The sequence below is a fragment of the Pieris rapae genome, chromosome 5, assembly GCF_905147795.1.
Source record: "Pieris rapae chromosome 5, ilPieRapa1.1, whole genome shotgun sequence".
Lineage (NCBI taxonomy): Eukaryota > Metazoa > Arthropoda > Insecta > Lepidoptera > Pieridae > Pieris > Pieris rapae.
In genome coordinates, this window is record NC_059513.1 from 2,263,557 (window position 1) to 2,275,749 (window position 12,193).

At 32.9% G+C, this 12,193-nt stretch overlaps 1 protein-coding gene across 1 annotated transcript in view; it reads left to right on the plus strand.

Annotated features, from left to right (window-relative positions):
* The window catches only part of LOC110996400, a 64,821-nt gene that overhangs the window by 24,547 nt on the left and 28,081 nt on the right, over positions 1-12,193 (plus strand). Inside the window, exons 2-3 of the mRNA XM_022264053.2 lie at positions 2,218-2,375; positions 3,412-3,514. Of these exons, the coding sequence (XP_022119745.2) occupies positions 2,218-2,375; positions 3,412-3,514 (261 nt within the window). The remainder of the gene's footprint in view (positions 1-2,217; positions 2,376-3,411; positions 3,515-12,193) is intronic.

The window sequence follows — 12,193 nt, forward strand, 5'->3', positions numbered from 1 at the left end:
AACCTTTCTTTTTAGGTCGTTTAATAAGATATATAAAAGATATAATATAGGCTATCTCGTTCTGACAACTTGACTTTACGTTTATGAAAATATAGTATATTTTGCAACTTTATCTATCATGATCTTAATGAGGTTTTAGTTTTCATTTAGTTCAAGTTATTATTATTTTTTGGTTATTGTTTTGTGGTTGTTTGTTTTTCCTACCCTCTAATATAAATAATGAGTAAAATACGTGATGTCATATTTTCTTGTATAATTTTTTTCGTACACATTGCTTTTGAAATTATAAATAATCATATATTTAGGAATTAGATTTTTAAAAACTAATTTTAATATGTTTATTTTGTGTACTTACTGTAAGCCGAGTTCGCTGGTTAGACTATCCACAATGCCGGTGTTCGCCAATTTTCTTCCTATCCACAAACTCTACATCTTAGTGTTAAGCTTTTCCTTACGATGTTTCCCTTAACCAAGTGGCATTCTTTAGACCTAAAAAAATAGACCTGTTTTATAAATAGGAGATCTCATTGTGAAATTATTTAAATGGGTAAACTTATCGTTAGAACAGTAGGTATTTGCAGCCGGCATATATTTAGTTAAAAATATACTTCGTGTTATAAACACAGACGGTTGGTAAAATATTTGGCTTGTCATAAGATGTATGGTGATTTCAATCTTTACTTACAGAAAAAAAAGAAAAGTTAACTATATATGTATACTCTAAAAGTTTTTGCATTTTTCTTTAGTTTAATTCGCAAATGATGTTTTTAACTATGACAGAAGTTTCTTTAGAACAAGGGAATACTAAAATGTATGGTAAATAATATCATACAAATGATAATTATGTATAAGATAATGTTATGCGCGTAAACAAATACGTGTCGTAGTTTTCCTATCGAAGTCGAGAAGCGTGACGTTCAGTTGTCTTCCGGGTAAAAGTTATTCACACGCTGTGAACACGTTCAAAAGCGGAGCGGGTAGATATGTAAATGTCGCACATAATATGATATTAGATACTGTTTACCGCCTTTATCTTAGTGTTTAATCCTGGTATTTTTCCCGATCTGCATTACATTCTCAGCTAACACTAATTGTTTGAATTTGGTAATGTATTGTTGACCACCTTGCTTTAAGAAGGTTTGGTGCGTAAATGTGTACCATGCCTAAAAGTCTAACTGCAAACATTTGTGGTTGGTTGACTATGACTTAGTTTTTCAATATCGAATAACAATTCTAAATTATATCGGGAGATATTGTCTGAACTTTAAAAAAACTACATTTTGAGATTCCAACACAAGTTAACTACGTTTTACTAAAACAATACATAATTGAATGTTTAATAATTAAAGAGGTTGAAAAATCTTAATTTAAATTGCTGTCGCTTGCGCTTCCGCTTCTATCGTACTAATGTTATAGTAACAATAGTTGCGTGTTGTCGATTGATACAGTTTTTGTATCATACATGGCATTTCCATAACCCAATTGTTCGTCTTCCTTTCTAGGGATTTAACTGAAACCTTCGCAATTCTTAATTTCAAGTATCTGATAGTATAGTAAAGCAAACGAAAAGAAGAAATTGTAAATTCTATCTAATCTAATCTGATACTACTTATCAGTAGGTATTTTCGGATTTTAAGTAATCTTTTAAAGTTGCAACTAAAGTGACCTACAGTCTGTCCTTCATTAAGTTTGATTCACTATTTGTATAGCAGTTAATTTTACAGAGAATTGCTCCAAATTGATTTTAAAACCACAGGTAGTTTTAATAAAATATTATTGTTAAAAAAACCCTTGAATTGACTACGCTACGCTAAAGACTCTTCGAACGTAACATATACAAAAAGGTTGAATCATTAGGCTTAGGAAAAAAATATATGAGAATAAATGTAACCAAGTAAATTATAAACCATTACATTTATCTAAGTTTAACTTATTTCAACATGCTTCCTGCTGATAGAGGATAAGTCTTTTTAATTAACTTTATTATTATTAATTACTTAAGATGTCACGTGGAACAGCTACTTAAAACGTTGTGTAAACCAAAAAAAAAATTGCTCTCAAGTTCTTCTCCCTTGACTTTGAATTTAATAAAAATTGAATATACAGTGTATAGCTGTGTACGGGAGTATGCTTGTGTGGTCAGGACTTCCCCGTTATGCTTTGTAACTTACGAATATATATTATCGAATTTTATGACTAAAAAACATTGTTTTCCAGTGTCCGCCCTTCCCAGTCCGACAACAGAAGAGGATGATGACGAGGACGACACGACCCCAAGCCGTGCTGATGCTGATGATGATGGAAGGGTGTACAAGAACCCTCGCAACTCGCCGTCCGCTCTGTGCCCTAGGGACGAAGAACAGGCAACTTTGCTGGTTAGTAGAGTATATAGTCTATATTGAAGTTGTTGAACTGGGTATAAACATTCTTTATTAATAGAATTCTGCGAGGAAATCAGTGTAGAAATCTTTGTGTTTTCAAAATAAAGTATTAAAATTTTAATGGAAGAAAAACTCATAAATTAAATCAGCGCGGTGTACCGGCAAAGCAAATTCTATTAGTGCAAGATATTCTGATAATATAGTTCTATAGATGATTGTAGCGCTGATGCAAATTTCGATGATCAGGTACAAAAAAGCCCATTTTAAAACATATATAGATAGATAGATTCGATCGATTCGGCAGTATTTTCTACAAAATATTTTATTTAGCTTAGATACTAGAACGCGGTTAGATTTCATTTTAAAAAACTTTTATTTCCAGTGGCAACACTCGAAAAATATCATCTGAATGCTTTTGATGGCCGCAAAATAAAACAGTTTTGTTTCCTTTTATTGAAAATACTTTTAAAATATTGTTTAATGTTCCTATGTTTTTCTTTCTCACGTACATTTATAATTCATTGTCAACGATATAACGTCTAATCCTAGAAACTAGAGGCGTACTCACAAAAAAATAATCAGTGTTAACAAAAGCACTGTTAACTCGTTTGAATATGCCGTAAACTCAATTTGATAGTAAGAGACGAATACACAATTTGAATGCGTCATTTTATTTATTTATTTCCCACATACCTTTACATTTACTACTAATATGATATAATAAAAAAAAACATCTTACATAAATAATATAAATAGCGACTCTTGTGAACTCCGCCAGAGTACAAACTAATATGTCTACTTCAAGAGAGAAATCTTATTAATTGCTCGTTTCGCTCGCGTGAGTCGGGCTCCGCTAACCAAGTTGGAGTGCGCGCACGTCCTATAGTTGTTACATTAAATTCTTGACCTTTAAACAGTACATTATATCTTATTAATTATTTAGTCTTAATACTAGACATAACAGGCAAACGAACTGTTTACAGTTATATCAGTATTCTTATTCACTCGTTTAATAATAATATCCTTTTAGGGGCAGAAATGTCTCCGCAAATGCTCATCTGATGAAGACTGTAAGAGCAAGAAGAAGAAGTGTTTGTGTGACGGCGCCTGTGGCATGTCCTGTATTAAGCCAGGTATGTATATACAATGTCTTACTACACAATCAGCTGTGTATATAAGCGGATATATTATATACTAGCGGACCCGGCAAACATTGTTTTGCCATGTATATCATTGTTAATAAAATATAGGGGTTAATCGTAGAAGGTTAAAAATTTAGGGTTGTATATACATATTTTTAATGCTGTTCATATAATTTATAAAAAATAAAAATTTACCTAAAAATTTAAAAAAAATATTTAGGGGTGGATTACCCTTAATATTTGGGGGATAAAAAATAGATGTTGTCCGATTCTCAGACATACCCAATATGCATACAAAATTTCATGAGAATCGGTCAAGCTGTTTCGGAGGAGTTTAACCACAAACACCGCGACACGAGAATTTTATATGATAATATATAAGATATCGTAACCTCCCAAAGCTTGGGGCAATTACAACGCCTGTTATAGACCCGAAGCAATTATTTTTATTTCTGGTACTCCGGATACTGGGTCTGGTACTCTTACTTGTTCATATTCTCCAATGTGGGTCAACTGCAACGTTACGAAGGTGATCGATCACTATATATTTTAACTATAACTACACTATAAATTTTAATATATTTTACCATCCCAAGCACTATGTAAAATATATATTTTTTTAAATTTCTTCTTCGGATTTTGGTGCAATTAATCCAACACTAGCTAGAAATTATTGTACCGTCTTGTTAGCAATGTTTAATAGTTAGAATTATATACACTGGAGATGATTATATCAATCGACATCCAGGAAACATATATAGACGAAGATTCTTATTACGTGAACAACTCGACCCCGATTCACGCGTGTACCGTGGAAACTAATCAATTGTTGCTTGTCAGATACACAGGGACGGATTTGTTACCTGAATGAGGCCCTTGCCTCATTAACATCGATGCCTTTTTAATTATACTTAGATGAATGAATATAAAATGGAATCGTCATAAAAAATCTAATCATCTAAGTTGCTTTAACATCATGTAGTAATAATAAAATTAAAATTTATTCAAGTTTTACCGGTTACGGTAGGTAGTTAGGTAGGTAGTTAGGGAAGGATTTGTTACCAATGAGGCCCTTGCCTCATTAACATCGATGCCTTTTTAATTATACTTAGATGAATGAATATAAAATGGAATCGTCATAAAAAATCTAATCATCTAAGTTGCTTTAACATCATGTAGTAATAATAAAATTAAAATTTATTCAAGTTTTACCGGTTACGGTAGGTAGTTAGGTAGGTAGTTAGGGAAGGATTTGTTACCAATGAGGCCCTTGCCTCATTAACATCGATGCCTTTTTAATCATTATACTTAGATGAATGAATATAAAATGGAATCGTCATAAAAAATCTAATCATCTAAGTTGCTTTAACATCATGTAGTAATAATAAAATTAAAATTTATTCAAGTTTTACCGGTTACGGTAGGTAGTTAGGTAGGTAGTTAGGGAAGGATTTGTTACCAATGAGGCCCTTGCCTCATTAACATCGATGCCTTTTTAATCATTATACTTAGATGAATGAGTATAAAATGGAATCGTCATAAATCTAATCATCTAAGTTGCTTTAACATCATGTAGTAATAATAAACGACGAATAAGAGAGTCTCTTTAGTTTTACCGGTTACATACAATATGAAGAATATATCAATGTTACTACAACCTTAATGGGTCCGAGCCTCAGATTTCTGTATCTGTTTCATGATCATGTGTTAATCTAATAGAAGAGTAGGTGATCAGCGAGCCAGTGTTAAATACATAGAACGATGGTCTATTGGTGCACAGCCAGGGTCGAACCTACCACCTCAGGGATGAGAGTCGCATGCTGAAGCCACTAGCCCAACACTGCTATATATATATATATATATATATATTTTAAGAGGGATAAAAAAATGTTACCATCTAGAATTAGCCTTTTGGCTTTTAACAGATTTTATGACACTATTTGCAATAAAATAATAATAAAAGCTGTTTTCAGCTACTTCACATTTAAATGGCGGGAGCCCTTTTTAGGCCTCCCGCCATTTCTGTCAACATTGTGCCACTCTCTGCCATGTACCACCTCTTGTTCCCTCAATCTATCTTCCTGCCTATAAACCTCCTATATTGTCTTTCTCTTTTACCTTTGGCACTAGATTAATTGTTACAATTCCCTATATAAGTAAGACTTATTCAAAATACTTGATCACAGAGAAGAGGAAATCATGGTTTACTTGTTTTTTTACGGCATCAATTTATAACAAAATGAGATGTTGGCATGATAATTTATCAACGTTCGATTCGGGCCTTGCGCTGTTTGGCGGGGCCTATAACTTCGTAAATCCCTCTTAAAATTCACTTACATACATTTTCCAAGTTTTATTGAATCGTAAAGCTTCCTTAAGCTCAAGATTGTTATATAAAGAGCTTAACATGTAATGGATGAGGCTTCAGAATCGCTTGAGATATATTTTATTGTCCTATGTTAGAGTAACGTCGTTGTATCGCCCACGTGGTCTGACATTCAACTACTATTATTATCTAAATCTATTTATTTATTTTTATCTTCAATTATTTATTTATATTATCACACAGTTTATTCTAGAACAAACGTAATGGTGAATGTGGTAAATGACAGAACAGATTTTTATTTTATTTTTTACTTATGTTACTTAAATGACGTTGTGGTTTATGACATTTTCCTTTGAATAATTGTTATGTAGAGGGAGGGAAAAACTTGCTGAGTTTCTTGCCCGTTCTTCTCAGAACAAGGCCTCCTGGTAGTTTTGCGAACGGATGGCGTAGTTTTGCTCTTTCGCGAATTTTGTAAACGTTTTTGACATTCATAAGCATGCCATAAGACGCATCTAAATTGAATAAATGAATTTTGATTTGATTTGATTTGGTACTATTAACACCTATTTGCTCCGTTAGTTACCTTCGATAAGTCATCGCAGGATAGCCGTAAAAAGCCTGCTATATATAACAAATAATAGCTATAACTGGAAATATTGAATAACTCGTCAATAAATCAGTGGAACTATAACCATTTCAGTCTGAACCACAGATTTCTGTTATGTATGTTTCAGGATCATATTTCTATCTAATAGGCAAGTAGGTGATCGGCCTATCTGATTTAATTTTTTTTGTAAAAAAGTCCATATAGGTGTCCTCTGATCCTTGATCTTTGAAATATTTTTCCCACACTGTGTAATCAAAAACGTCGTACATTTCTGTTTCCTTTTTTTTTCTAGAACAGGGGGCAAACGGGCAGAAGGCTCACCTGATGTTAAGTGATACCGCCGATCATGGACACTCTCGATACTAGAGGGCTCGCAAGTGCGTTGCCTTGGCCTTTTAAGAATTTGTACGCTCATTTCTTTCCTTAAGATATTCTTTATCTTACGAACAATTGAAAAAACAAAGAAATAATCATTGCATATCCATTGGTTCACAAATGCGATTCGAACGCAGAAATCAGCAGGCTCACAAATGCGATTCGCTTTACTAGGCTCACATAGGATTTCTGTGAAATAAACATAACGGCTTTCAAAGCAAAGATTAGCTTGTAGAACGATGTCACGGACCACAGACTCTAAAGCCACTTGACCTTAGAAATGAAAAGCGATGCAACTACATTCACCTGTATGCGTGACCTTACTCGAAATGTTTACAAAATACTTTTATTCAGGACTTACCTTTTTCATTATTGTACGTCCCGGCACAATTCAACAATAATAAAATACTATATATTTTATAGTATATGTATATGCCACATAAGATTACAAATTATACAATACTTACTACGCTATATTTCTTAAGGTGCTTAAGCTAAGTGTGAATTAAAGCAGGTATTATTTAATCGCCTGTAATATTTCCAACGAAATATAATAACATCTTGAACAGTGTGAAAATGTCGGGCTTATGCAGAGCGGCGCTCGCTCATGTAAAATTTAAAACTGTCAGTCCTCATGAATACTGTCTTAGTTTAGATATTAAACGAAATAGCAACATTTACATGGGAGTGTATTAGAAAATTAAATGCTTTAAATACGAAGAAGAATACATTGGTAATATAGTTCTGTTGTTGAAAAAAGCTCAGATTAAACTAAGCTTTATTTATTTATTTATTTATTGTATATAAAATAATCTTAAATAGAAGAAGTTGGTGTGGTGGAAACACAAACTGGACACAGTTTTTTTGTCCACCAGGACGTCGAAAATATTTAGTTAATTAACTTATATACGCTATAACCTAATAATAAAACGAATTAGATACGTCCTACTGCAACATATTGAGTTTTCCAAAATACACAAATAATGATTAAAACTATTAACTTCTTGAACTATGAATGATAATCACCAATCGTACAGAATGATTCGCTAGTTACACTACTTCATTCATCAAAGAGAGAGTCTTATAAATTCTAATTCTTATAAAATCTAGACTTGTAACAAAAAATCCTAAACACTGTATATTATTGTACATCATTTTGCTATCGCGTTTTACACACGCAAAACGCCATCTGTTGTTTTATAAATAAATGTTATGATGCATTTAAAAACTAAGAAAATAAAATATATCTATTCTGAGTTATTATAAAAACGAATTCCATCACAAAACTCATTAAGAAATGTATTAATTCATCAACCAAGTAATAAATTTTCTTCTATAATTTTAAATGCTACCTGTCGCCTGCAGGATTTGAATTATTCATATTCATCTCGCTTTGTGTAAACAGCTCTGCCTCGGATGATACGATGAATAATATTCTAAAGATTCCAATGGTATTTCAAGTGGTTTTGAGAAATTGCCTGAATTACGGTGGTTACGTTTCTGGATGTTTCGTTTACGAAGCGAATGTTAAGGAATACGAATTATCCTAAATAAATTGAAAATATATAATCTATTTATTAATTGAACTAAAAATTTAATTGTCTTCTGGATAAGTAGGTAGGAAAAGGATGTATATATAGAACCATTTTTATTCCATGACTTTATTATCGAAATCCAAGTGATTCATAGAATTCAGCATCTGGACCCCAGGTTCGTGTTTACTAATTATAATAATTAATATTCATATAACGTACGTATAACGTGTTTCGTAAGAGTCAAAGTGAAGCTTAAAATGATATAATTAAAAAAATTGTTATGTTTATATAATTTTTTTAAATTGTTTATTTTAAAATTATAATGATAATTTTATCAATTCGATTGTGGATTAATTATTGGGTTCGGGCGTAAATCAACAAAAAATTAACACACATTAAAGCAAATATAAGAAATAAATTAGGAAAACAAGCTGAAAAGATATACCTAGGTAATACTGAAAATGATTAGAAAATGAAAAACGAAAAGAAAGTCGCTAATAGTTTTATTGTTTTCTAATATAATTATTGCCTATTATAACTTTGATGTTAAGTAAGCCTATAACGAAATTAATAATAAATCATTGGCCGAAAATTTTCTCGCGTTAGGTTCAATTTTAACAACAAGAGTTTAAAATTTGCCGCCAATTCACAAAAACAAATTACAAATAAATGCAATATTTAGGTTACCAAAGAGTTCTAAAATTGAAATTCAAAAAGAACGAAAAGGTCTGCTAGTCTATGTAACGTTTGTCACAGACACAAATTCAACGATTAAGACTCTAACATACGCCGATGACTTTGAGGATTTGACCTCTACTACAAACAATAATTTACTAACGCCATCTAGTCTAACAAAATAGTGAATAGTCTAACAAAACTACGTGAATACGAAACCAATTATTAGCTAAATATAAAAATTTATAAATAAATATTGGTCTAGAAAAAATGGTGGCTGCCAATTATTTAACTAGTACATACATGATTTTTTTACATGTTTAATTCGTTCTGAGGTTAAAACTTTTTAATGTCAGTATTGCTAAAATACCGAAACCGAGTCGTCATCATCATCAGCTGACGATGGACTCTGAAGGTTGGTACTGGATCTCGAGGATGGTAAGCAGTAGATATACCGTCATTGAGCTCGTTGTAATCAGCTCAGCGAAACGATACTAGAAATGTGACTATATGAACCTGATGATGGACTCCGAAGGTGAGTAGTGGATCTCGAGGATGGTAAGCAGGAGACATACCGTCATTGAGCTCGTTGTAATCAGCTCAGCGAGACGATACAAGAAATGTGACTATATGAACCTGATGATGGACTCCGAAGGTGAGTAGTGGATCTCGAGGATGGTAAGCAGCAGACATACCGTCATTGAGCTCGTTGTAATCAGCTCAGCGAGACGATACAAGAAATGTGACTATATGAACCTGATGATGGACTCCGAAGGTGAGTAGTGGATCTCGAGGATGGTAAGCAGCAGACATACCGTCATTGAGCTCGTTGTAATCAGCTCAGCGAGACGATACAAGAAATGTGACTATATGAACCTGATGATGGACTCCGAAGGTGAGTAGTGGATCTCGAGGATGGTAAGCAGCAGACATACCGTCATTGAGCTCGTTGTAATCAGCTCAGCGAGACGATACAAGAAATGTGACTATATGAACCTGATGATGGACTCCGAAGGTGAGTAGTGGATCTCGAGGATGGTAAGCAGCAGACATACCGTCATTGAGCTCGTTGTAATCAGCTCATTTCATACAGTCACATTTCTAGTATCGTCTCGCTGAGCTGATTACAACAAGCTCATTGACGGTATGTTTACTGCTTGCCATCCTCGAGACCCAGTACCCACCTTCGGAGTCCATCATCAGATTCATTTAGTCACATTTCTAGTATCGTCTCGCTGAGCTGATTACAACGAGCTCAATGACGGTATGTCTACTGCTTACCATCCTCGAGATCCAGTACCCACTTTCAGATTCCATCAGGTATCAGGTTCAGCAACTTATTTTACTTTTTTGTACAAGTTGCACTTGAAACTTGACAACTCTAAATTTGAGTTTTGTTTGGGTAGGTACTTATATACATATACTTATAACATACAATAATTTCCGAAGTTTATGTCCTCGCCTCGCTTGATATTTCTTTTTATATTTTGGCATTTCTAAAAAAATCCGCGGGTAAAAACTAAAATACGCAAATATTTAATTATAATTGGCTCCGAAACACAAGCGTAGTCCTCCCGTCGCAAAGCGTTGAGGTGGACTGAAGACAGGCCGCATGCAGGGCTCGCGGGTGTGAAATTGCGCGGGGAAGCCCATTGCGCTTGAGTTTATTTACCTTTTATTACTTTCCATGCCCAGGAAACGAATTAATACAATTTTTTTTTTATCAAAATAATAATATATGCTATATCTAATAATACGTGTAATATTAAAACAAATCGCAATGACCGTTTTGGAGCGAATTTGTAATTTATGTCTAATTTACGGTTCGATGGTAAATTTTTTTTTGGGAAATTGGTATAGCTTTTATCTTTTTTGGTTTTATCAATCGATACAGTAGGCTTCAACCCACAATATAAATATTTTTCAAATGCATATGAGCGACAGTTCTTCCAACAATTTAATTTAAACTAGGGCTAGTTGACCGATTTGAACACTGTTCAAGCCTTAAGAAAAATCACAAATAAATAGTTCATAGGACAAAATTCATGTTAATGTGGCACAGTTTGTTTTTTTTTTGTGGCACACGCACGGTTATTAGTAGTACCAAAAATATCTATACATATTCTTTTATAAAATCCCATAAACGTTTGGAAGTTATTGCGTTGCATTCGAATATGTTTTTAGAAGTTCTACTAGGGTCACTGAATGTGAGTTTCTCCTATTGATGTGAATAAAGCTGTGAAATACAAGAGTTATTAACTGCCCGGTTCTTGGTTAAGTAGGACAGATCGATTATGTAGGTTGAGCTACATTTCCATTTGTCATAATTCTGATGGGTTACTTTCCTTATAAAATTTATGATTGTTTTTACTAATTGATCCTGTTTGCTACTTTTTCTTAATAACATTTAATTATATGATGCTCTCTATGACTTAGTGGCATGTCGCATAAACCGGAGTTTCTTTTTCTTTATAGAACAGGGTCGCCCCATGTTCTATAAATAAACACCTTAGCTCATAAAAAAAAATCAAGATGCACTAAAACGTATTAAACAAAAGTTACAAACTGATATTTTTTTGAAGTCAGTTAAAAATCACTCGAAACCTCTATAATATATTCTGTACGTTAAATAAATAATATTTAAACGGGTAAACTTTGAAACTGAATTTTTCGCAAAGTTTACGACGCGGAGACAGGTCATAAAACATTACAATGTACACAAAGAGAAGGAAGCAATGGATTCACTGAAGTTCCGGAAGTGAAGCAAGTTCCGGAAGTTCTCGCCGCTAATGTATTGCGCATTAAATATTTCTCTATGTAAGAGTTGTAATAAGGATTAATGGACATATAGGGATAAAATAATTTATAAGTATAGTGAGGTTAGTTTTGATAAATAAAATGTAACATCACCAAAATATAATTTTAACATTCAATAAAGATAGCTGGTCTGCACTGAGAAATTCCTGTGATGAACAGACATCAGACATATAAATATTTTGTTCAGATACTAGTCAAAGAATTGAAAGAAACCGCCAAATCAGCTATAAAAATGAAATACTAAAAAATGTGAAACTATTAAAATATAAATTAAATTCCAAAATATATCCACAATATTTTACCTGAGAGGTAAGATAATATTATTAAGCTTA